At 40.2% G+C, this 27504-nt stretch overlaps 1 protein-coding gene across 21 annotated transcripts in view; it reads left to right on the top strand.

The window, feature by feature from the left end:
- Positions 1-27504, top strand: part of LOC122559424 (calcium voltage-gated channel subunit alpha1 C) — a 1175809-nt gene that overhangs the window by 556726 nt on the left and 591579 nt on the right. For all 21 annotated transcript variants that reach the window (XR_015760447.1, XM_087997307.1, XM_087997306.1 and 18 more), the window contains one exon: positions 4810-4982. Coding sequence is in view for 20 of the 21 variants with exons in the window: in XM_087997307.1 (XP_087853433.1) it covers positions 4810-4982 (173 nt within the window). In the remaining variant the exon portion in view is untranslated. The remainder of the gene's footprint in view (positions 1-4809; positions 4983-27504) is intronic.

Genomic DNA, 27504 nt, shown 5'->3' with positions numbered 1-27504 from the left:
CTCTATCCATGCTAATACATTATTTGTAATACCTTGCATCTTTATCTGTGCAGCAACCTTTTGAGTGGCACCTTGTTGAATGCTATCTGGAAATCCAAATACATCACATCCACTAGTTCACCAATGTCCATACTCACAATGTCCTCAAAGAATTCCAGTAAACTAGTTAAGCATGATCTGCCTTTTATGAGCTCATGCTGCGTCTGCCAGATGGGATAATTTCTATCCAGATGTCTCACTATTCCTTCCTTGATGATAGATTTGAGCATTTTCCCCACTATAGAAGTTAAGTTAATGGGCCTACAGTTGTCCGCCTTATGTCTACCTCCTTTTTTTTTAAACAATGGCAGCACATTTGCTGTCTTCCAATCTGCTGGAATCGCCATAGAATGCAGTGAATTTTCTTAAATTACCATGAGCACATTTGTTATTTTCCCGCCACCACTTTTAGTAACTTCATAGAAGCATAGAATCCCTACAGTGTGGGAACAGGCCATTTACTCAACAAGTCCCCACAGATCCTCCAAAGAGTAACCTATCCAGACCCATTCTGCTATCCTATTACTCTACGTTTCCCCGAGCTAATGCACCCAACTTACACATCCCTGCATACTATAAGCAATTTCGCCAATTTATGTAACCTGCACATCTTTGGACTGTGGGAGGAAACCCACATAGACACGAGGAGAATGTGAGGCAGCAGTACTAAGCACTGAGACACACTGCCACCTACCCTGGGATGCATTCTGTCAGGCCCAGGAGACTTGTCAACCTTTAGCCCTATTAGCTTTCCCAACACTACCTCTTTAGTGATAATGATCACTTCTGGATACTAACTGGCATCACATCCTTGTGATCAATTATTGTCTTCCACTGTGAGGACTGACACTAAATACCTGTTCTACGCCTCAGCCATTTCCTCATTTCCTATTATTAAATCCCCCTTCTCCTCCTTCTAGGAGATTGTTTGATAATAACTAATTCTTTATAGAAATCAACAAGTTCCCCAGTGACAATGACATTCTCTCAGGATGCCTTTTGCAATAATATCCAGGTTCCATTCTCCTCTTTCCGTCTAAAGAGCAGGCTGTTAGAAGAACCTTTTTAAAAAACATCTCTTCCCAACTCTGGATATGAGAATCTAAACATCTCCTATTTTGGTATGAAGAGAAGGTTGTTGGAACTTATAACCATTGTAATGTGCAGTTCTTTCCTCAAAGCCACAGCCTCAGCTGGTGACAGGGATCTGTGTGGAGTTGTGAACCTGTTGTACTGATTGTGAAGTCCTCTATCTTACCAGATCAGATGTAGCTTCTGCATATCCCTCTTGTTCAGTTTCAGCATGGCTCTTACAACTTCACATGACAGTTCTGTTTCACTGCACAAAAGAAGGGAGAGATTGTTTTCAACTACATTATCCCAACAATGCCTGAAATCACCAGGGAAACCACTCTTGAACTTACTTTTCCAGCATGTATCAATCACTCATCGTCTAGCAGCGAATACAGGTATCACTGCTCATTTCTGTCTCGAGTTTTAAAAAAAATCTTGGCTATTACAAGGGCTGTGGAATGCTTCCAGTAAGCATTTTTGTTGAATTAATTCTGCCAGAGTACCCCTTGCATCTTCTTGTTTTTCCTGCCATCTTGCATTCTCTGCGTATAACACAGAGTCTTTTTCGATATTTTTCTGTTTCTTTTTGTAGCATGCCTCATTATATGCTTTAATCTTACGTCTTAACTAACTGTTTAAGCTGTTACTTTCTCTTTGTAAGTTTGTAACTTATTCCCTAGACTCCTTGTATTTCCATTCAGCTGCAAAGTACACACACAGATGCTTTTGGCCAGTTTGTTCCAAACGTTTTGCAATTGTGTTGGTCTTGTTAAAGTTGTGAAAGCAGGTCTTTCACCCATGCTGAAGTTTTAGGGAAGTCTTCCCTACATCTTCTTTCTCCTCTTCTAATCCATTTACTAGCTAGAGAAGACCCAGTCATCTACCAAGGACTACTGCCTACGTAGGGTCCTGGATTAGTGATGCTGGAAAAGCACAGCAGTTCAGACAGCTCGGATGCTGTCTGAACTGCTGTGCTTTTCCAGCACCACTAATCCAGAATCTGGCTTCCAGCATCTGCAGTCATTGTTTTTGCCTACATAGGGTGTATGACGAGAACTGCCCTCTACCCCTGAGCACATGTTGAAATGACCTATTTCTAGGGTCTGGTAACTTACGTTGCGTCAATAAATTGACTGAATCCTTTTGGCCAATGATCATGGAACAGCTATTCAATGTTTAATGAGGTAAAAACAATGACTGCAGATGCTGGAAACCAGATTCTGGATCAGTGGTGCTGGAAGAGCACAGCAATTCAGGCAGCATCCGAAAAGCTTCGAAATTGACGTTTTTCCTGATGAAGGGCTTTTGCCCGAAACGTCGATTTCGAAGCTTTTCGGATGCTGCCTGAATTGCTGTGCTCTTCCAGCACCACTGATCCAGAATATTCAATGTTTAATGACCATTCTTCCCTTGCTCACCTCCATTTGCAAGTTAGATTTTATTCATTACAAGAACAAAAAAATTCTCATTTTTGGAAACACTACATTCATAGCAGAGTAGAGGTGGAGGTGGTACAGCATAATAACTAAAGGAAGGTCTACCTGTCGGACAAAGTGAAAATCAAGAAATAATGGAGGTGCATAAGAAGGGCACGACCATTGTCATGTTGAGTGGACAAATCAAATGTGCAAGGATAACACTAATCAGGGAATTTCAGTCTATGGGATATAGTTATAGAATAAGAAGACAATCATATAAGACAGAGATGCAAATGGAGTTCTTCTGACAGGGGGTTTTGAAGTCTGGAAGATAAATTTGTAGATTACATCTGGGATTACTTCATAGAGCAAAATATTGCAGAACCTACCAGGGAACATACTATTTTAGATCTAGCAATATATAATGACGTACAATTATTAAGATATCTTGTGTTTAAGGTCCACCAGGGACAGTGATCATAATATAGTAGAATTTCAAATAGATTGGGAGAAGCCAACTTGGGTTTCAAACCAATGTCCTCAACTGAAATAAGAGCAATTAAATAGGGATGAAGAAAGAATTGTCTAAAGCAAGCACAAAAATGATTAAGGGGAAAGTAAATAGATGAAATGTGGCAAAGATTTATTCAAAAAGAAGGCCTCAATAATCTAAGGTTCAGAAATATGATCAAAGAGAGAATCTGATCAAAACCAATGCAAACAAACTTATGAAAACAATTGGTAAGCCAGAGAAATAGATTTTTTTTCTGAAACTAGCAGCAGTTGATTAAAAAGCTAATGAAGAGGGAGAAAATTGATTATGAAGGTAAGTTGACACGAAATATAAAAACAAACAGCATGGGCTACTCTATATAAAAATAGATTATCTAATGTAAGTGTAAGACCCTCGGAGGAAGTGACTAGAGAGTTAACGGGGAATGAGAGATAAAAAGTTCTTGCACAAGACAGGAGCCTACAGTATTTGGGTTAATGCATTGGCATGGCATGTGGATTGGTTAAAACACAGAAGGAAAAAAGTCTGAATTAATAAGACTCTTCCTGATTGGCATTATCATTTGTGGAGTGCCACAAGGATCAGTCTTAGAGCCTAAGTTATTTGCTATCCATATGAATGAGTAGAGGGCGGGGGTAGGGCTAAGTGAACTGTATCCAAATTTGCTGATGATATAAAAGTAATTGGGAGGGCATATTGTGATAAAGACATAAGCAATCTGCAAGGGATGCAGATAGATTGAAAATTGGTTAGAAGCATTACAGGTGGAGTTTAATTTAGGAAAGTGTATTTGGTACGAAGAATCAAAGGCAGACTATTATTTAAATAGAGAGACACTTCAAAATAGTGCAGTACAGAGGGATATAGGCATTTTTGTGCATGAGAAACAAACAGATAGCATATCACAATATGCCAACTCATTTGTTTTTATATCATAGCATGCAGATAAGAAGGCAAGTAAATACCAAGGCAAATGGAATTTTGACCTTTTTTGCAAGGGTGTTGGTGTTTAAAAATGGGAAAAGTCTTGTTACAATTGTACAGGATGTTGGTGAGATCATACCTGGAATACTGTGTACAAATTTTGTCCTAATACTTAAGGAAGGATATACTGGCATTGGAATCAGTTCAAAAGAGATCCATCAGGTTAATTCCCGAGTTGAAGGGTTGATCTATTAAGGACAGCTAAACATATAAGGCCTGTATTCTTTAGAGTTTTGAAGAATGGGGGCTGATCTAATTGGAATGTCCAAGATTCTATGAGGCTTGATAGGTTAGATGTTGAGAAAATTGTTCCACTAATGGGGGATCTTCAACCACGGGACATATTTACAGAATAAGCAGACAATTATTTAAAACTGAGATGCATTGGAAATTCCTCTGACGGGGTATGAATGTCTGGAATTTTCTGTCACAGAAAGTTGTAAAAGCTGGATGACTAAAACTATTGAAAGAGGAGGTAGATTGATTTTTGAAATACCATTGAGCTGATAACTGTGCTGAATTGGTATGAAAGAGGAGTTGAAGCCTGGACCAGGTCAGCCATGTTCTTGTCGAATGGCAGGACAGGCTTGCTCCAATTTCTTACGTAATTATTTAGATTTGTGTTGCTTGTGAACTGAGTGTGGTTTGTCATATAAAGCAGCTGGGATTGATATGGGAAATTATGCAGATTATGCAACAGAATAATTTGTTCCAATGAGATAAATTGCATGATTTGCTTCTGTCACCTAAATCATGTCTTCTGTGTTTTTTGGGAAATAGAGAGTTTTCCAAAGAAAGGGAGAAGGCCAAAGCTCGAGGTGATTTTCAAAAGTTAAGAGAGAAACAACAGTTAGAAGAAGATCTCAAAGGCTACCTGGACTGGATTACCCAAGCTGAAGATATAGATCCAGAGAATGAAGATGAAGGAATGGATGAAGATAAACCTAGAAATCGTAAGTGATAACATTTCACTTCTAGATGCATTAATATTATCAAGAATACAATTTAATTTTCATTTGGGCAATACATGGTACTGATGTATTATATCTCAAGAAATGTAATGATTTTTACCGTGTTTAGAAATATCCAGGCCATCAAAAAGTTGTATGAATTGACTGATTAATTTATGTGATGCTGCTCCTCCAGCCTGTGGTTCTGTCTACTGAGAGCTCCTGGCAGCTCTTCCTCATCTTTCCTTGCCTCTCCAATATGTCTGTTATGGCTGAGTACAGGAGCTTGTTATCTGCTTGAGGGACAGAAGGGGTCAGAGACCTTGGGTGTTGCTTCCTTTAAGGGCTGTGCCATGGCATGCTCACCAGATTGTGATCCCCCCAACTTAGTCTAGATAGCAAACTCAATCAAGATGAATGTCTTAGTGCTGGTGGAATAGTGCAGGTGTGTAAAGGAAGTGACCTATTCAATGAAGAAATTCTGTATTAATTAAATTACCATGCTGGAAGTAAAAATTAAAACACATCATTCACCATTTGAATCATTACCATGAAGATAGTAAATACATTACACAAAAAGTGCAGGTGAAAACCAAAAAATGCTTTGTATGCCCCACTGTTGAGTGACAGCCTCATACCTCTAAAAAGCTAGATAGTATACAGGGTGACCCTCATTGATTCAATGAAAGAAAGCTATAAAAAGAAATGATAAACCTTACTTAAAAATAAATTGTTTTTATGACCTTAAAGCTCTATATAATGGACAAGAGCAACTTCTTTTAAGCCACAGTGATAAAAGCAATTTATTTAAAAAGCCAGTAAGTGAATAGATATACTTACACAGATATGGGCAAGTCATCCTGTAGGACACAAGAAGTTTTGAATTGTAAGAAAATTCCCCTTACAGACTTGAGACAAAGGCACTCTATGCTGTTCAGAAATTATACTGGATTGAGAGTATAATTTTCATAATATATTTATTTGAATATCCATTTGTTTCATATGTGGATTTAAAAATTAAAAGTAAAGTTAAAGTAGTATTGTCAAACTATATTTAATTGCCATATAGACTATGATCATAGTACTCATTATTTTGTCATTCAGAATTGAGTCTTTATAACGTTAATCCTAAGGAAGTATGAAAAGATTGTAGTTAAATCCTCCCAGGTCCACAAATCAAATATAACAACCTGGAATTATTAAGTTAGAATTCTATGTATTGTTACATCTTAAAGCTGGAGGGGGTGCACTGTTACTCCAGTTCCACTACTCCATAGATCACAAAAGAAAATAGCTTTTCCAGTTGCAAAGATGGTGAATGAAGTACCTTACCTATTTTAGGCTTTAAACAACCAGATCATCACCAATTTTTTTTTTAACAAAACAGAATTGCTGGTTTGTTATCAAAACAATGTATTCAATTAAGATGCAATATTTGCTTTACATGTAGTTTGAAATATAGAAGAAATGTAGTGATGCCTCCGTATCCCCAGTGCACATGTACAAATGTATACACATGTTTCAGGAAAAGGGAAAAAAGAGATTTATTTACAGAGATTGACTTTAAAAGAAAGAACACATTTTGGCCAATGTGCTTATCCTTGGAAGAGAAAAAGATGAGTCATAAAATTACATGAAGTCTGCTAGTCTGGTGTTCTTGCACATGTCATCAAGCAAATAATCATACATGGTTGTCTCTGGAAGCTTTAATACACAGCTTGTTCAGGAAATGCGTTTTTTTATTCATTTGTCGAATGTGGGCATCGCTGGCTGGACAGCCTTTAGTGCCTGTCCCTAGTTGAGAAGGTGGTCGTGTGCTATCTTCTGGAACTGCTGCAGTCCACCAGCTATGGGTTGACCCACAATGCTATTAGGGAGGAAATTCCTGGATTTTGAACCAGCAACAGTGAAGGAGCAGCAATGTATTTCCAAGTCAGGATGGTGATTGGCTTGGAGGGAAACTCGAAGGCACTGGTGTTCTTGTTCTTCTAGATGGAAGTAGTCATGGGTTTGGAAGGTGCTATTTGAGGACCTTTGGTGAATTTCTGTTGTGCATCTTATAAATAGTGCATATTGCTGCTAGTGAGTGTCGGTGGTGGAGGGAGTGAATGATTGTGGATGTAGTGCCAATTAATCAGCCTGCTTTATCCTGGATAGTGTCAAGATTCTTTAATATTGTAGAAGTTGCACCCAACCAGGCAAGTGGGGAGTATTCCATCATACTCTTAACATGTGCCTTGTAGATGATGGACACACTTTGGGGAGCGAGGAGGAAAATTACTCACTGCATTATTCCTAGCCTTAGACCTGCTCTAGTAGCCATTGTTCAGTTGGGTTTCTGGTCAATGGTAATCCCCAGGATGTTGATTATGGGGGGTTAGTGATGGTAACACTATTGAATTTCAAGGATCAGTGATTAGTTTGTCTCTTATTGGTGATGGTCATAGCCTGGCATTTGTGTGGTATTAATGTTACTTGCCACTCGTCAACCAAAGCCTAGATATTGTCGAGATACTTTTGCATTTGAACACGGATTGCTTCACTATTTGAGGAGTTGCAAATGGTGCTCAACATTGTACAATCATTGGCATACATCCCCACTTCTGACCTTATGGTCAAGGGAAAGCCATTGATTAAGCAGTTGAAGATGGCTGAACCTAGGGCACTACCCTGAGCAACTCCTGCAGAGATGTCCTGGGACTGAGATGGGTGGCCTCCAACAACCACTACCATCTTACTGTGTACCAGGTATGACTCCAACCAGCACAGAGTTTGTCCCCTGACATCTATTGATTCCAGTTTTGCTAGGGCTCCTTGATGCCATTCTCGATCGAATGTCAAGGGTTGTCACTCTCACCTCACCAATTAATATTAAGAAGTTCCTCCAAATCGTTTTATCAGAAGAAAAAAATGCATTTCACCCTGAACTCAACAAGAGGGTTTTCTTTTCAGAAATGGGAGAAATCAGCAGGGTAGCTATTCCTCACAGTATTTTTGATTGCAATAGTTCCTAAAATACGAGCATACTCTCCAAGCCATTCATTGTTCAAAAACAGTCCCAGCAGGTGTTTGCAGCAAATCCTTGTTCTAAAATCGACTCTAATATCCACAGGTTAGCATTTTCTGACCTGTTTTTAAGAAACCACTTCAGGTATTTTCACAAATATCGAAATAAATCAGTTTTGCCATGATCCTTCAAAACCTAGTTTCTCCAAAAACATTTAAATATAAAGTGACTATGCAACGAAGGAGCAGGAATAGGCCATTAAACACATCAAATTCACCTCTGCCATTAATTAGTATCAGGGCTAATATGCCCATGTTTCAATTCCACTTTCATGCCAGCTCCGCATAGCCATTAATTCACTGAACTTATAAAAATCTATCTACCTCCACTAAGTACATCCACGAGTCTAGCTGCCACAACTCTCTGGGATAATGAAGTCAAGATATTTACTGGGAGAAGAAATTTCTTCACATCTCAGTTTTAAAAGAGTGTCTCCTTATTCTGCAACTATCTCCCCTAGTTTGAGATAGCCCCTGACTGAAAACATCTTCTCAACATTTACCCTGTCAAACCATGCTCAAAGTCTTGTACATTTCCACTGCAGCTCTGATGAAGAGTCGTCTAGACTCGAAATGTTAGCTTGCACTTCAGCTCTGATAAATCATCTAGACTTGAAATGTTAGTTTGTTCTCTCCCCATGGATGCTGCCTGACCTGCTGTCATCTCTAGCATTCGTTGTTTTCAGCAAGAAGATCAACCCTCATTCTTCTATATTTTAATGAATACAGTCCTTACCGGTTTAGCCATTCTTGATAAGTCAATCTTTTATCCTAGAATCTGTCTGAATCACCTCTGACGCCAGCAGATACTTTCATAAATAAAGTTAAAAATCACACAACACCAGGTTATAGTCCAACAGGTTTATTTGGAAGCATTATCATCAGGTGGTTGTGAAGCAGGACCAGAAGAGACAGAATTTATAGCAAAAGGGTTACTATGTCACGGAGTTGTAATGATATATTAAACAGCTTAGATTACGTCTTTTATATTTCAGGATGGGATATGCTGGTTTAAGCTCTTTAATATGTAAATTTGAAAACTTTTAAGTTACATTCTCATGGTAGCTTCAGTTTATCTAACAATAGATGTTAGATAAATACATAAGTGCAAAGGCAAAAAACTGTATACAATATACATTCCCAGTGCAGCCTCACCAAACCTTTGCAGTGATACAAAAGTTTCCTATTTTTAAACTCTATTTCCATAGCAACAAAAGATCAAATTCCATTTCCCTCCTTAATGACTTGCTGCATTTGCATGCTAAGTTCTTCAGTGATTGCAGTACCTTGCATGCTACGTTGATGTGTCTCATGTACAAAAATACCTCAGTGCTGCATTTTCTTTGAAGCATGTCACTATTTGAATAATAGTCAGTCTTTTCATTCTTCTTACCTGAGTGCACCAGCAACTGGTAAATAACCAATTTATTTCATCTTTTGATTTGTGTACTAACTCTTTCCTTTGTGGGCGGCACGGTGGCCCAGTGGTTAGCACTGCTGCCTCACAGCGCCTGTAGACCCGGGTTCAATTCCCGACTCAGGCGACTGACTGTGTGGAGTTTGCACATTCTCCCCGTGTCTGCGTGGGTTTCCTTCGGGTGCTCCGGTTTCCTCCCACAGTCCAAAGATGTGCGGGTCAGGTGAATTGGCCATGCTAAATTGCCCGTAGTGTTAGGTTAAAGGGGTAAAGGTAGGAGTATGGGTGGGTTGCGCTTCGGCGGGTCGGTGTGGACTTGTTGGGCCGAAGGGCCTGTTTCCACACTGTAAGTAATCTAATCTAATCTTGTGACTGTTTCTAAATATTTATCCCCCATTCTTGTCCTTTATTTCCTTAGAGGAGGGCTTAGAGGCCTTTGTGATGGGGGATGGAAGTGTATAGGGACTGGATGTTCATCGTGAAGATAAGGCGTTGGGGGCTGGAGAAGTGAAAATCATGGAGGAGGTGGAGGGCATGGGTGGTGTCCTGAACGTCGGTGGGGAGTTCTTGGACTAAGTCCTCCACCTCCTCCATGATTTTCGCTTCTCCGGCCCCCAACGCCTTATCTTCACAATGGACATCCAGTCCCTATACACTTCCATCCCCCATCACGAAGGCCTCCAAGCCCTCCGCTTCTTCCTCTCCCGCCGACCCAAACAGTATCCTTCCACTGACACCCTCCTTCGACTGACTGAACTGGTCCTCACTTTTAACAACTTCTCCTTCCAATCCTCCCACTTCCTCCAAACCAAAAGAGTAGCCATGGGCACCCACATGGCCCCAGCTATGCCTGCCTCTTTGTCAGATATGTGGAACAGTCCATCTTCTGCAGCTACACTGGTACCACCCCCCACCTTTTCCTCCGCTACATCGATGATTGTATTGGCGCTACCTTGTGCTCCCATGAGGAGGTTGAACAGTTCATCCACTTTACTAACACCTTCCACCCCGACCTCAAATTTACCTGGACCGTCTCAGACTCCTCCCTCCCCTTCCGAGACCTCTCCATTTCTATTTCGGGCAACCGACTCAACACAGACATTTACTACAAACTGACCGACTCCCACAGCTACCTAGATTACACCTCCTTCCACCCTGCCCCCTGTAAAAACGCCATCCCATATTCCCAATTCCTCTGCCTCCGCCGCATCTGCTCCCAGGAAGACCAATTTCACTACTGAACAACTCAAATTGCCTCCTTCTTCAAAGGCCGCAATTTCCCCTCCGACATGGTCGACGACGCTCTCCACCGCATCTCCTCCACTTCCCGCACCTCCAATCGCCACCAGAACCTCACCTTCCACCCCACTAACCTCCAGATACATCGTATCATCCTCCATCATTTCCGCCACCTCCAGACAGACCCCACCACCAGGGATATATTTCCCTCTCCACCCCTATCAGCATTCAGGAGAGACCACTCCCTCTGCGACTCCTTGTCAAGTCCACACCCCCACCAACCCAACCTCCACTTCCAGCACCTTCCCCTGCAACCGCAAGAAGTGCAAAATTTGCGTCCACACCTCCCCCCTCATCTCCCTCCAAGGCCCCAATGGATCCTCCTATATCCGTCACAAATTCACCTGCACCTCCACACACACCATTTACTGTATCCGCTGCACCCGATGTGGTGGTCTCTACATTGGGGAGACAGGCCACCTACTTGCGGAAAGTTTCAGGGAACACCTCTGGGACGCCCGCACCAACCAACCCAACCGCCCCGTGGCTGAACACTTTAACTCCCCCTCCCATTCCGGCAATGACATGCAGGTCCTTGGCCTCCTCCATTGCCAGACCCTGGCCACACGACGCCTGGAGGAAGAGTGCCTCATCTTCTGCCTAGGAACCCTCCAACTACACGGGATGAATGTAGATTTCTCCAGCTTCCTCATTTCCCCTCCCCCCACCTTATCTCAGTCCCAACCCTCGGATTCAGCACCGCCCTCTTGACCTGCAATCTTCTTCCTGACCTCTCCGCCCCCACTCCCTCGCCGGCCTATCACCTTCACCCTCTCCTCCTTCCACCAATCATATTCCCAGCGCCCCTCCCCCAAATTCCCTCCCCCCTACCTTTTATCTCAGCCCGCTTGGCACACCAGCCTCATTCCTGAAGAAGGGCTTATGCCCGAAACGTCGATTCTCCTGCTCCTCTGATGCTGCCTGGCCTGCTGCGTTTTTCCAGCACCACATCTATTTCCCTACAGTCTATAGTCCACAAGGATCAGTGTGGGGTCCACTGCTTTTAGTCATTTACATCAATGACTTGGATGTGAACATAAGAGGTATAGTTAGTAAATTTGCAGATGACACCAAAATTGGAGGTAGAGTGCACAGCAAAGAAGGTTACCTCAGAGTACAATGGGATCTTGATCAGATGGATCAATGGGCTGAGGAGTGGCAGATGAAGTTTAATTCAGATAAATGTGAGGTGCTGCATTTTGAAAAAGCAAATCAGAGCAGGACTTATACACTTAATTGGCAAAGTCCTGGGGAGTGTTGCTGAACAAAGAGACCTTGGAGTGCAGGTTCATAGTTCCTTAAAAGTGGAGTCGCAGGTAGATAGGATAGTGAAGAAGGCGTTTGGTATGCTTTCCTTTATTAGTCAGAGTGTTGAGTACAGGAGTTGGAAGGTCATGTTGCAGCTGTGCAGGACATTGGTTAGGCCACTTTTGGAATATTACGTGCAGTTCTGGTCTCCTTCCTATCAGAAAGATTTGTGAAACTTGAAAGGGCTCAGAAAAGATTTACAAGGATGTTGCCAGGGTTGGAGGATTTGAGCTATAGGGAGAGGCTGAATAGGCTGGGACTGTTTTCCCTGGAGCATCCGAGACTGAGGGGTGACCTTATAGAGGTCTATAAAATCATGAGGGGCATGGATAGGAAAAATAGGCAAGGTCTATTCCCTGGGATGGGGGAGTCCAGAACTAGAGGGCATAGGTTTAGGAAGTGAGGGGAAAAATTTAACAGGGACCTGAGGGGCAACTTTATCACACAGAGGGTGGTGCGTGTATGGAATGAGCTGCCAGAGGAAGTGATGGAGGCTAGTACAATTACAACATTGAAAAGGCATCTGGATAGTTATACAAACTGGAAGGGTTTAGAGGGATATGGGCCAAATACTGGCAAATGGGACTAGATTAGGTTCGAATATCGATCGGCATGGACAAGTTGAACCAAAGAGTCTGTTTCTTCACTGTATATTTCTATGACTCTATGGTTTCAACACTCACCTTTAAGCAAAACACACTTTATGCTTACATCAAGTTAAAATATAAACAAAAGAGGAGGAACTGGCATAAGTTTAACTACCTTATAAAACTTAATGGAATAATAAATTATTTAATTCCTAAACAGTAACTGTTCCAATATAATAACATCCCATAACCACACCCTTGGCAAAGGTAAATTCAGTAAAACAGAATGACTCACATGTAATTCTGGAAGCAGGGACAGAGAACTCCAGCTTTTTGCTGTGGCCAGGAGGGATGTATAGCTTCCACGGCCAACTTCAACCCCAACAACTACTGAAAGCTAAACTAAAATCCTTGTTCTGAGGGAGCCTGACTCCACCCATTCATGTTGCTCCTATAAATTAAACATTTTAAAAAATGCAAGACCTCTCAAGCTGTTATTGGCTTTGAATAGATAGCTTGACATCTCTGTCTTAAGATCCCTCTTCAAACATAAAGGATAAAGTACACCTCTTAAAGCAATAGTTTTTGTCACTGGATATACACAACTTGAGTGAATGGGCAAAATCTTCACAGATGGAATATAATGTGGGAAAATACAAGGTTATTCACTTTGGCAGGAAGAACAGTAGAGTCAAATATTATTTTTAAGAGGAAAGTGGTTAATTCCCCTTGTGGGAGAATCTAGGACCTGAAGGCATTATCTCAGAGTAAGGGGTCACCCATTTAAGGTAAAAATGAGATGGGATTTTTTTATCTCTGAGGTTATGAATCTTTGGAATTAGTTAGTACAGAGGGCTGTAGAGGCTAATTCAGTCAGATATTCAAGGCTGAGATAGACAGATTTTAGTCAGCAAGGGAATCAAGGATGATAGCGATAAGGCAGGAAAGAATGCTAAAGGAATGTCAGATCAGCCACAGTCTTATGCAAAGGAGACTCAAAGGCTGAATGGCTCCTTTTTCTCCTAGGTCAGCTGTCCTTGCCTTTCAATGGGAGAGGTTGCACATTTGGAATATGCTGTTGAAGGGACTGTGGTGAGCTGCTCCCACATCTTGTTGATGCAACCCAGCGTGTCAGTGGTATAAAGATTGAAAATGTAAGTTAGTGGGTGGGGTGCCAATCAAACATACTGCTTTGTCCTGAATGGTGTTGAGCTCCTTGAGTGCTCTTGGAGGTTCAGCCAAGCAAGTGGAAATTGTTCAATCACGCTTCTGACTTGAGCCTTGTAGATGATGGAAATACTTTGGTGAATTATGAGGTGAGCAACTTGCCTCAGAATCCCTCCCCCTGACCTGTTCTTGTGCCCACAGCGTTTATGTTAAAGTACAATTTAGTTTCTGCTCAGTGATAAGTATCACAGTGTTGACAGTGGGGGATTCAGTGATCTTAATGTCTTTGAATGTGAATCAGAGATGTTTGGAAATATCTCTTTTTGAGATCCTCATTGCCTGGCAATTTTCTAGCGCGCATATTACTTGTCACTTATCAGCTCAAAGCATGATTTGATCCGACTCTTGCTGCATATGACATGGGAATACTTTAGCACCTGAGGAGTTACAAGTGGTGCTGAATATTGTGCAATTACCAGTGAACATCCCCACTTCTGACCTTATGATGGGGAGAAGGTCAGTGATGAAACAGCTGAAGATAGTTGGACTTTGGGCACTACCCTGAGGGACTCCTGTAGTGACAGCTCAGGACCATGATGCATGATCTTCAACAACCACAGCCATTTTTCTTTCTTCCAGGTATGACTCCAAACAATGGACAGTTATTCCCCTGATTCCCATTCACTTCAGTTTTGCAAGAGCTCCTTTATGCCTCACTCGGTTAAATATTATGTTGATGTCAACAGGCCTGAATCTCAGTTTACCTCTGGAGTTTTGCTGTTTGTCTATGCTTGGACCAATGCTGTAATGAGATTAGGAGCTAAGTGACCCTGGCAGAATCCAATTGAGCTTCAAAAAAATATATTATTGATTAAATACCACTGTCAATAACCCCTTTCATCAACTTTATTAATGATTGATGGAGCAGTAATTAATTGGATTGGATTTGCCCTTTGTTCTTTTTGTGGACAGAATATAGCTGGGCATGTCTTTCAGGATTCATTGATATTCGCCTTTTCAAGACATGTATTCGTGGTTGTAAAAGCTTCTGATTTCTTCGACCAGTGACTTGGTGTGTGTGAGGTTATCAATCTAGAAAACTCAATCATCTTCCAAAATTTGCCTTTCACCTAGTTGACTGTGTTTCCATTTGTGCTTCTTCTTAATGCTTCCCTTACTGCTAGTGTTGTGGTGTTGGTTACCCGTGTTTTGTTCTAGTGTCTGTTTTGGTCTTTGGAGCCTGATTTCCTGCACATGCATCCCCAATTCCCCTTGGAACCACATGATTTACAGATGTTAGAAAAAGATGGAGAGCTTTTGGGTAGGTGCAATAAACCACATCTTTTTCAGATATTGTAAGTTTAGTATGCTTTACTGACCACAGAAATAGTGTTGACTGTACTTAATACATGACTTGTTGTTGGCCTGACACTTGAGCTTCATACTTGTGTCTATCCTCACTTAATGCATCAATGGTATGGCTCTTTTATTCCTTGCTGAAAATCTTTAATTGTTGTAGCCTTACTGGCAGTTCCTGTTTAGAAAAATGATGTTCTGTGTTTGGACATCTTGTGTCATCTGTGACAAATTGATTAGTTGGTTCTTAAGATTATTGTCTTTATGACAAGAGTTGAAGGAGTCTGTTAACCCTGAGTTCGTTCTTACCTTAAGCTGGTCTTCAAGAACCTTCTAAGTTTTGTCATATTGGAAACTGATTGCTTTAATTCTAAATTTGCTATTTAAGAAACTAGATATAAAGAGCTATTTTCTATTTTCTTGTGATCATTTATTGTTTGATACATAAAATGGAGCAGTTTCAAATTACTGAACCAGTCATTGATGTTCATTCCATAATGAAGTTTCTACTATCCTTGCAACTGCTTAAACATTTTGTATTGCATCACATGACCCTAACTTGAAACTGCTTGGGCCTTAATAACAAGGAGGTAACAATGAGTCTGTTACTTTTATATGAACTGTCAGGGACAGAGCATTTAGCCTTCCAGGTTTCTGAGCTGCATTGCAAAAACTTTATGCCCCAGCCCAAGAGTACAATTCAAACTTTTTTCAAAATGATTTAAGGCAACCTTAGGATTTTTTTTATCTTTAAAAATTTACATTCCAGCAAAAGGCAAGTGCCATTTTCTTGGCGAATAATGCCATGTCTACGGATCTGTACAGCTGTCAGTGCTCACATAAACTGATCCTGCTTAAGGCTGAGAAACTCTCCCTTTGTCAGAAGTCTCTTCTATCTATTAATCTCCAAATGTCTGGCACCAAGACATTGGTACAATGGTGTGAGTTTGTTTCCAATAGGCTGTTTTTTCTGATGTGGCAATGCTTGTGTTATTATCAGTAACAAAGGAGACGGGGCATAGATATTATGGGTTTGAAGATTCCAACAAACATTTATTACACCCAACTATTCTGACTAACATTGCATTCCTCAGACATGTAAGTATCTGGACCAAAGGTGTTTGGTGCTGAAAGGCTAAGGAACTTGCAACAGCAAGACAATAAAAGATATATTTGTGGATGTGTACTCTGAAAAAGAGGCAGAGAATATTTCAGAGGGTTATTATCTGAAACACAGAATCCTAAGGCGGAAATGGAGACCAGGGCAGGTTAATGCAGAGGAGGAATGGGTCAAAGTGCACCAGATTGTGTTGCCTGTAACATACAGACAGGAGGTGTTATGGGTAGCGCATGAAATACCTGTAGGTGGTCACCTGGAGCTACGAAGGACTCAGGCTAAGGTACAAAGAGAGAGAGAAGAAAGGAAGAGAGAAAGAGAGAGAGAGGAAAAAGGGAGGAAGTTCTCAGCTGAGCAAAGAGAGAGAGAGAGGAAATGGAGAGAGAAAGAGAGTGACAAAAATAGAGAGAATTTGAACTTGACAACTCCCCAAGCTTAATCCTTTCAAAGCCACACGGGTCCAGATGGAGGTGGAGGCCATGCTTGAGGACATCATCGAACCAAGCCAGAGCAAGTGGAGTTCGCCGATCATCTTAATTCCCAAACTGGACGGGACTCAACGATTCTGCGTGGATTATTGGAAGGTCAACGCTGTTACATTTTCGAACACATATCCAATTCCTAGATTGAAGGACTGTATCGAGAAAGTCGAATAAGCCAGTTACATCACCAAGTTGGACTTAATGCGTGGTTACTAGCAGGTACCTTTATCAGAGACAGCAAAATAAATTTCTGCATTTGTAACCCCAAATGGGCTCTCTCAGTTTAAACTAATACCCTTTGGAATGATGAATGCACCCGCCACATTCCAAAGACTCATGAACGGAGTTGTGGCTGGGATAACAAACTGTGCAGTCAATTTGGATAATGTAGTGATCTTTAGTAAGTCCTGGAAAGATCACGTGGTACAGTTGGCAGAGCTCTTTGAATGACTACAAGAAGCAAAACTGCTGATAAACCTAAATAAAACAGAATTTGCAAAAGCAGGTGATCTTCCTGGGTCATGGAAGGTTTACCCCACGGAACCCAAATTCAAGGGCCATTGATGAACTTCTATGACCAACCTTGAAGAAAGAAGTGCTTCGATTCTTAGGTCTCCAAACTTCAGCAGTAGAGTGGCGGTGTTAACCGATTTGCTGAAGAAGAACACAAAGTTCTGGTGGACAGAACAATGCCAGGAGGCATTCGACCATTTGAAGTCATATATTAATCACTAAATCAATTTTAGCTACACAAAACTTTTCAAAACCTTTTAAAGTCGCCACTGATGCAAGTGACATTTGAAGTTGGAGCTGTACTCCTCCAAGAAGATGAGGATGGCATTGAACTGCCAGTTAATTAACTTCTCAAAGAAGATCAACATTCACCAGAGGAAATACTCCACAATCAAAAAGGCATTATTGAGTTTGGTACTGGCCTTACAACATTTTGATGCGTATGTCACGAACAATGTGTCGGAGACATTTGTGTACATGGATCACAATCTGCATACATATTTAGAATGCTTTAAAGACAAGAATATGAGACTATTTCTTTGGAGTCTTACATTACTGACTATTAATTTAAAAACCGTACATGTTGTGGGTCATAAGAATGTAATCACAGATGCGTCATCACTGATTTAATAGATAGAGTTTATATGAGATTTGTATTTATTTGATGTTATATATATATATACATAGGTATATGGGAAGTCATTAAGGTGAACTTCTGTTCAAGTAATTTGTATGTTAGGGTAATGTGTTAAAAATGAGGAAAAATAAAGCTATCTATTCATTATGATGGTTTTTTTTTGTAAGGGGGGAGGTGTTATGAAGATGTGGGTGTATTGTACCTTTAAGAGAGTTAAAAGCTGGCAAAACTACCTGACAGCACCAAGTGTTCTGAAAAAAGATACAGTGTAACGTGCTCCAGATACAGGATAGATAGAGTAGCTGGTTGCCTGGAAACAACAAAACAGATTCAAATCAGCCAAACAGTTTAAATTATATTCTGAAAAATACCAAACTCCAATCCAGTTTGAATTTACAATATTGATAATCTTAAATGTCAATGATACAGTCCAATGCTTTGGGGGTATAAGACCAGAGAAAATTGAACAGTTGGGAGGAGAACTGCCAAGCTACCAGCATGTAAAGACTGTCTGAAAAATAGCACTCTTAAAAGATACCTTTATCGATCAGTAACCTGTGAAGCAGAGTCCCCAAGAAGAAGGAAAGGTGACAGGAATACAGAGAAACCTGAAAGCTGCCTGGTTTTGAGAAAATAAGTTTTGTTTTGTAAATCGTAAACAGGAGTTCTATCGGACTAGTATTAGACAAGAGAATGTAAAAGATAGGTTAGAGAGGTGTTGTAAATAGTTGTTATACTTCAAGAAATAAAATTGTTAATTTTTACTTTAAATAGTTCTTGGCTTCTCGAATTTTCACACATTACTGCACGTGATAAATCTTTTCTGTGTTGCTGGTTTACTGTAAGCAGGAGAGTTTACCCCATGTCGTAACAGTATAATTTAGTAAATATGAGGTGCTGCATTTTGGTAAGGAAATTGAAGGCAGGATTTATACACTTAATGATAAGGTCCTGGGAAGTGTTGGTGAACAAAGAGATCTGCGAGTGCAGGTTCATAATTCCTTGGGAGTAGAGTCAGAGGTAGACAGGGTAGTCAAGAAGACATTTTGTATGCTTGCCTTTTTATTGGTCAATGCTTTGAGTACACAAGTCGGGATGTCGTGTTGTGGTTGTATAGGATATTGTTTTGGCCACTTTTGAAATACTGCTTTCAATTCTGGTCTTCCTGTTATCGGGAAGATATTGTGAAGCTTAAAGGGTCCAGAAAAGATTTATGATGATGTTGCTTAAACTGGAGTTACAGGGAGAGGTTGAATAGGCTGGGTTTTTCTTCCCTGGAATGTCGGAGGCTGAGGGGTGACCTTCTAGAGGTTTATAAAATCATGAGGGGCACATATAGAGTGAATAGCCAAGGTTTCTTTTCCCAAGGTGTGGAAACCAAAACTAGAGGGCATGGGTTTGAATTGAGAGGGGAAAGATTTAAAAGGACCTGAGGGATAACTTTTTTACTTAGAGGATGATGCTTGTATGGAATAAGCTGAAAGCAGAAATGGTGGAGGCAGGAACAATTACAACAGTTTAAAAAAAAAAAATCTGGATGGGTATATCAATAGGAAGGATTTAGAGGGATATGGGCCAAATGCTGGCAAATGGGATTAGGTCAGATTGGGATGTCTGGTCAGTGCAGATGAGTTGGACCAAAGGGTCTGTTTCTGTTCTGTATGACTCTATGACTGTATCTGGTGAATCTGTTTTGTTGGTGGGACAGCACTTACCAAGTGATTGTGATGATGATCTCTGAGATGTTGTCTGAAGTTACAATTCCATGACCATGACTCTATCAGGCTATTGATTGATTGCTTTATAGGACAGCTGTCCCAACTTTGGTACAAGCCCCAGGTCTTAGTAAAGAGGACTTTGCACGGTCAGTCAGGCTGTGTTTTTTTTTTCTTGCTCCAAACCACTCATCATCCTGACTTGGAATTTATCACCATTCCTTCACAGTCATTTGGTCAAAATCCTAGAAATCCCATCTTAACAGCATTTTGGGTCTAACCACCTTAACATCATATGGACTGCAGGAGTTCAAGAAGGCAGCACACCACCATCTTTTGAATGGCAACTCAGGATGGTGAATAAATGCTGGCTGTGTCAGTGATGACCACATCTCATGAGTGAATGAGAAAAAACTTCTGGCACAAAGAACTACTCTAACCCACCAATGTGAACTTTACGTTTTCAAAAGTAGCAATTATTGAAGTTTCAGTTGGTATTTGTGACTTTATCTATTGTTAGCTTGTTCAGATCATCCAAACATTTAAAATTGTTACTACTATCACAGTGTTATTTTCATTCTGACAGTCTGGGTTCTAATTGGAATCCAGGAGTGACAATATACTACGTAGTCCTTGACTTGTGTTAAAGCTCCTTTGCCATGGACTGTGTTGCTTCCATAGACTCAAGCCTATATTATTCTGCTCTGATAAACTCTGTTTATCATTAAGTCTGTGCAGTGGTTGTCCATGTTGCAATCTTGGGACTCTTACTCTGAGTCTGCTGCATTCTGTCTCTATCTTATCTGAGAGTGATATTTGCCTGACTCTGAAGGTTTCCAGTAACTCTTTATTTATATTCTAATGACAGAATATTAATTACCATTAGGCAAAAGTGGAGGTGAAGGGCTCCTGCCTGAATCGTCGATTTTCTTGCTCCTCGGATGCTGCCTGACCTGCTGTGCTGTTCCAGCACCACTCTAATCTCTACTAATTACCTTTCTGCAGTATAGCTCTTGTATTCTTCTGTCTACTGAATCTTGATAACATATGACTGTCAATGTCGGAATTATATCACCATATACTTCATTACTAACAAAGCCATTTCCAATGTCGGAATTATATCACCATATACTTCATTACTAACAAAGCCATAATTTTTCTTTTAATCATTTAATGTAATGGCATTGCTAATTTCCTATTGTACAATGCAAAGCATACATAATAATTAGAGTCCTAGAGATGTACAGCATGAAAACAGACCCTTCGGTCCAACCCATCCATGCCAACCAGATATCCCAACCCAATCTAGTCCCACCTGCCAGCACCGGCCCAAATCCCTCCGAACCCTTCCTATTCATATACCCATCCAAATGCCTCTTAAATGTTGCAATTGTACCAGCCTCCACCACATCCTCTGTCAGCTCATTCCATACATGCACCACCCTCTGCGTGAAAAAATTGCCCCTTAGGTCTCTTTTGTATCTTTCCCCTCCCATCCTCAACCTATGCCCTCTAGTTCTGGGCTCCCTGACCCCAGGGAACAGACTTTGCCTATTTACCCTATCCATGCTCCTCATAACTTTGTAAACCTCTATAAGGTCACCTCTCATCCTCCGATGCTCCAGGGAAAACAGCCCCAGCCTGTTCAGCCTGTCCCTATAACTCAAATCCTCCAACCCTGGCAACATCCTTGTAAATCTTTTCTGAACCCTTTCAAGTTTCACAACATCTTTCCAATAGGAAGGAGACCAGAATTGCACGCAATATTCCAACAGTGGCCTGTTCAGGACATTTAAACTTTGATGGCAATGAACTTGCATCTGTAATTTTCTGAAAGTGTCTCCAACTCTGAGACTGAAATTGAGTTGAAGACTGGAGGATTCCAACTTACTGACCAGGATAGTTATTACAAGAAATGCTAGATGAATGAAAGCCTGCTTTAACTTTAAACCTGATCCCCAATCAATCACATTGACCAACAACATCCCCCGCCCCCAAGTCTCCTGCACCCTACCTAACCTCTCACTCACTTACCTGCCACCTTTGCTCCTCACACATTTGCGCTATACATCTCTATCCCATATCCGTGACACTCTATCTCCTCACCCACATACCTATCATCCTAACCCCTACAGTAGTACAGTTATCTACTTGGCACTATAGTGCCATACCCACCTAATTTACACACATTCCTTCTCTCCGTAGCTTGTCAAATAGGCTTTGTATTCTCCAAACCGTCCACCTGCTTATTAAAAAATAGCAGCTATTACCATAAAAAGGAGGCACATCTTCGGTAAAGATCCACACTGATGTTGCCTGTGTAGTTTGCTGCACTGTATGAATTGGGATATATTCTGCTTAGGAAGTTGGGCCTGAAAGATTTAGAGGTAAGAAGATAACACTTTATCTGAGTTTGATCAAAAATAAATCCAATCTCTAGTGATTGGAACCAGGGCCTAGTGGATCTCATTGATTATGAGGTCCTTGATATGGGTTGTTAACTTAGGTCAATCAGGGAGCCCTGGCTAACAGATATAGACTGGAGACTCAGAAGATCTCCTCAGTCTAGGGACTGGCTTTGAGCTGGGATTTTGCCCAAAATATCAACATTCCTGCTCCTTGGATGCTGGCAGATCTACTGTGCTTTTCCAGCACCTCTCTAATCTTAATTTTGAGCTGCCTGGTCAGAGACCATGTACTGTGGACATAAAAAAGAAAAGTGACTTGGTCTCAGGTTAATGGCCTCTGTGCAGTCATTTCATAATCCAAATCTGAAGATTTGGGCCAATTTTTTTAATGGTTTAGAACTTTTGATGTAACAAATAACTAGGTCTCCGAACATGTCCAGTTTAACAATTTCTCCAGCTAAGACATATGAACAGTTACATTCATGGAATAGGCTGTGTTAAGTACAGTAGTCTTTGCATTTAAATACCACATTCAGGTTTCACAACCTAATTTAACTGAGCAATACCATTAGATGTGAGGTTTTAAAGTTTTGAAGAGATTTGAGTGAAATTTGTTATGCTAAAATATTAAAATAAATTCTGTTTCTGCATGCTTTTCTTGGACATCTTATAGATCAAAGGTAACCTTGATGTCATTGACATTGAAAATATTCTCTAGTTTGTAGAGAGCTAAGATTGACCCATAAGAGCAATGTATTCAATAGGATGTAAACTATTTAGAGTATTGAGGACAGAAAAGACCCCAAATCTTGCAACTACATCATGTCCAAGGTTAAACTTCCTCCATACCAACAATATAATAGCTTGTATTTGTGGAGCACCTTTAATGTAATAAAATGTCATAAAGCACTTCGGAGAGCTATCAAAACAGCATTTGGCATTGGGTTCCATAATAATTCGGATAACTGGTTCAAAGAGGAGGATTTAAGAAGCATCTTACAGGAGGAGAAGACAGGAGAGAGATGGAAAGATTTGACAGTGAACATTAGAACTGAGGACTTAAACAGCTGAAAGCACAATTGCTAATGGTGTGGAATTAAAATCAGAGGCCAGAATTGGAGCAAAGTAGGCTATATAAACTTTTAGAGATAAGGGGCTGAATTTTATCAGCCTTGCTGTCAGATCCAAAAGAGAGAACTGACCCTACACTGATGGGTGGAATAACCCATGGATAGCTCCTGAGGCTGTGTAATAATCCGTGTTGAGATGCCCTGGAAGATGAGGCAAGTTTCTTTCAGCAAGTTGGTGACAGGCAGTCAGGCTCCCTTTCCAAACACGGGGTGAGGGCAGGGGGTTGGAGGGGGGAGCTATAGTGGTTGGTGGATGGATCATAATCTGGCGACAGTGCTTTAGCTGCAGGTTGGTTCTTTCCACTGTGAGGGCTTGTCCTTGGGCAATGTAGTAGCCATGATGGAATGCTTCCTCCATGGGAGCCAGCTGAAATTATGCAATGATTTTCCTGGCTGTCTCACCAAGCAGCGTCGTGCCTTCCTGACACACAGTAAAAGTATTAGGAGTTGGGAAATTGCCCTTGGGTGTCTCCCACTAATAATAATGTTGATTAGAAATTGGTAAGTAACGGGCTCCTCTCATGCTATTTTTCTTTGCCATATAACTAGCCCACCTATAATGAAGCCATGGAGCTATTTGAAAACTAGAGTGAGAGCTTTAAAATTAAAACATTAATCATACATTAAGCGAATGGAGATCAACAAGTATATGGTGATGGTACAATGGCACTTCATTTAATTTAAAATACCAGTATATAAGAGTTTTGGATGAATGATGAAATGTATCCTTGAGAATTTGAAAATTGTTATCTGAGATTGGTTAGACTGGAGCCAATTAATACATAACATATTCTGATCCTGAAAACATTCCCAGAATAATATTGATGCAACTGTGACAAGAGGAATTCACTGATAATTAAAGCTCAGAACTCTGCCAGTCAAACCATTACCATAAATGTTCAATTACCAAAATGGCCAGTTGCTTGTCTTTAATACTACTATATAGAATAAATTAAGTGCCTGCTAAATATCTTCAATTAACTCAAAATAATCTGTTTATTATGAAAAAAATTTATTCTTAAAGCAAATGACAAAAATTATGACCTGGAATTCAAACTGTAGCCTAATCTCACACATATAAACAATATAAAAAGACAAGCCACTTCACATTCTTTTTGTGGGAACAAAGAATCAAAGATTAGCATTTTAAACATAATAAGAACAATTATGAGGGCACAAAAGTCAGAGCTGACTAAAGTGAGCTTGAAAATTAAGTTGGTCATAGATATCCAGTGGCAGGCACTATAAAAGATACATCCCAATGACAAAAAACAAAGAGTCCCAGGGAAGGGTGCATCATCTATAGGTAACTAAGGAGGTTAAAGATTAAATCAAATTGAAAGCAAATGTATATGATTTGCTTTCAGTTTGATTTAATCAAATCAAATCAAATCGGGAAATCAGAAGTTTGAATGGAATATAAATAAAAGCAACGAATGACAAAATGATGAATAAGGAAGGAGAAAATAGAGTACAATGGAAAAAATAGCCAGAAGTATAGAAAAAGACAGTAAGAGTTTCAAAGGCATTTAAAGAGGAATAGAGCAAGTAAAGTGTTTGTTTTATAGAACGGGAGTCTGAGGAAATCATAGTGGAAAATAAGGAAATGACAGAACAATTGAAAGATATTTTACTTTTGTCTTCACGAAAGAAGATACAAATAACATAACACAAATTATTGAGAATAAGGAGCTTAAATGCAGGGAGAACATAAAATAAATACATTCGCCAGGGAAGGGTACTGAAGTGATTATTAGTACTAAAAGCTGATACGTCCCCACATTCTGATGGATTGCATCTAAAGGTCTTAAGAGTGGCGACTTAAGTAATAGGGGCATTAGTTTGAATTTTCCCAAAATGCCTAGTTTTTGGAAATGTCAAATCAGATTGGAAAATAGTGAATTTTAGTCCTTTAGTCAAGAATGTGGGAGAAGAAATCAGGAAATTACTGGCCCATCATCTTAATATTATTCATTGGGTAAAAGCTGAAATTTTTTATTAAAACGTTATTAGCAGGGCCTTAGAAAATCTCAATGCAACTAGCAGATCCTTCATTGTTTTGTGAAAGTGAAATCATGTTTGACTAACTGGAAATTTTTGGGAAAGTAACAAATAACGTGGATAAAGCAGAATCTGTGAAAGTGATGGGCCAAGACTTTAAATAAAGCATTTGACATGGTTATATATCAAAGGTTACTGTGCAAAATAGGAGCTTATAAGAGGGCTTGATGTAATAGTGTGGCAGGAGCATGATTAACAATCAGCAAAAAGAGAGTAAGCACAATGGTCATTTTCAAGTTGGCAATATGTTACTAGTGGAGTATTACAGGGTTCAGAGTCAGGGCCTCAATTAATTACAATTTATATTAATGATTTGGAAGGACAAATCAAATATATAATTGCTAAAATTTCTGATGACACAAAGATTCACAGGAAAGTAAATCGTAGAGAGAACATAAGGATATAAATAGGCTAAGGGAATGGACTAAAAATTGGCAAATGGGAGTATAATGTAGGAAAATATGAACCTACTCACTTTAGCGGGAAGTAAAGCAGCATCTATTTAAATAGAAAATGAGTACAGAACTCTGAGGTACAGAGGGATCTGAATATCCTGTGCATGAATCACATGAAATTAGAATGCAGGGACAGCAAGTGATTAGGTGGCACATGAAATGTCCTCATCTCTTACAAGAAGAATGGGATATAAAAGTGGGGATGTCTGCTGCAGTTACACAGGCCATATATGAAACAAAATCTAATGTACTGTATACACTTTTTGTCCCCTATTTTAAGAAAGGACATAGATATGTTAGAAGCAGTACAGAGAAGATTCACTTAACAGATACCTGGGATGGGAGGAGTGGTCATATCTTATGCAGAAAGATTGAACCTGGGAAAGTATCCATTGAGGTTTAGAAGAATAAATGTGAACATATTGAGATATTCAAGGTCCTGAGAAGGGTTCACACGGGGGCACAGTATTTAATGTCAGGGGTCATCTATTTAAGGTGGATATGCACAGACTTTTTTTCAGAGTATCATGTATCTTTGAAATACTGTTCTCTAGATGGCAATGGAGGCAATGGCCTAGTGGTATTAATGCTAGACTATTCATTCAGCGACTCAGGTAAGATTCTTTGGACCCAAGTTCAAATCCTGCCATGGTAAATGGTGGAAATAGAAATCAATTTTTAAAATCTGGAATTAAGATTCTGATGATGACCACGAAACCATTGTTGATTGCCAGGAAAAACTTACCTGTTTCACTAATGTCCCTTTAGGGAAGGAAGCTACTGTCATACCTGATCTGGCGTATGTGACTCTAAATACACAGCAACGTGGTTGACTCTTGTTATGGGCCAGGCCAGAACTCCTCAAAATATTTTAAGAAAATAGCCTAGACCATACTTTTTCTTATTTGAAAGGCAGATGTGAAGTGGATTTTCCTGGGGTGATGCAGCCGATCAAACACTCGGCTATTTGATAGCATTGTCACACTTGCCCCCCACTTACGAAAAGTGAACCATCAATTTCCAGAGATGGCTTCATTTTAAACCCCTTTGTCTTACTCTGTTAGTACCCAGCATTCACTACTACATTCTGTTTCAGTCTGTTTACACTGTCAATGAACGCCTGTTTTTCTTCATCCAAGTCTTGACAATATGCCAGCAATTAGGTTTTCTTGACTTGCCATGTGTTTGATTTTCAAATTGAATGGCTGCAATAATAAGCTCCATGTAAACAGTTTGGAATTTTTGTCTTTGACTCTATAACTTTAATGGGTTATCATCAGTTTATACAATTGTCTCAGACACATTGCTAGCAATATAAATGCGGAAATGTAACACCAACAGCAAGCGCAAGGTCACCTTCTCAATTGTGGAGTATTTCTGTTGATGAATATTCACTTTCCTGGAAAAATATTTGATAATCATTCTATCTTTTCATCGTTTTCTTGTAAGAGTGTTGCACTGACACTCACATCATTCACATCGATAGTCACCTTGAATGGCTTTGAATAATTAGGTGTGCATAATACTGGGGCAGTGGTTAACACAATTTTCAGACTGCTAAATGCCTACTGACTGTCTTCCATCCACTGAAATATTTTGCACCTCTTCAGTAAGTCAGTCAGTGAAGCAACAGCACTGCTAATATTTGGCAGTTTCCAACAAAACCCACTCAATCCGAGGAATCGAAGTACTGCTCTCTTCGTCAATGGTATGAGAAAGTCCCCAATAACCTTTGTTTTCACATTCCATGGGGCCATCTGTCCGCGTCCGATAATATGGTCCAGGAACGTGACTTGGGCTTTGGTAA

The sequence above is a fragment of the Chiloscyllium plagiosum genome, unplaced genomic scaffold (genome assembly GCF_037043375.1).
Source record: "Chiloscyllium plagiosum isolate Xiang-an unplaced genomic scaffold, Cpla_swu_hap1 HiC_scaffold_19, whole genome shotgun sequence".
Lineage (NCBI taxonomy): Eukaryota > Metazoa > Chordata > Chondrichthyes > Orectolobiformes > Hemiscylliidae > Chiloscyllium > Chiloscyllium plagiosum.
The sequence above is the reverse complement of the archived record's forward strand: the minus strand, read 5'-3'. Positions and strand labels throughout refer to the sequence as shown.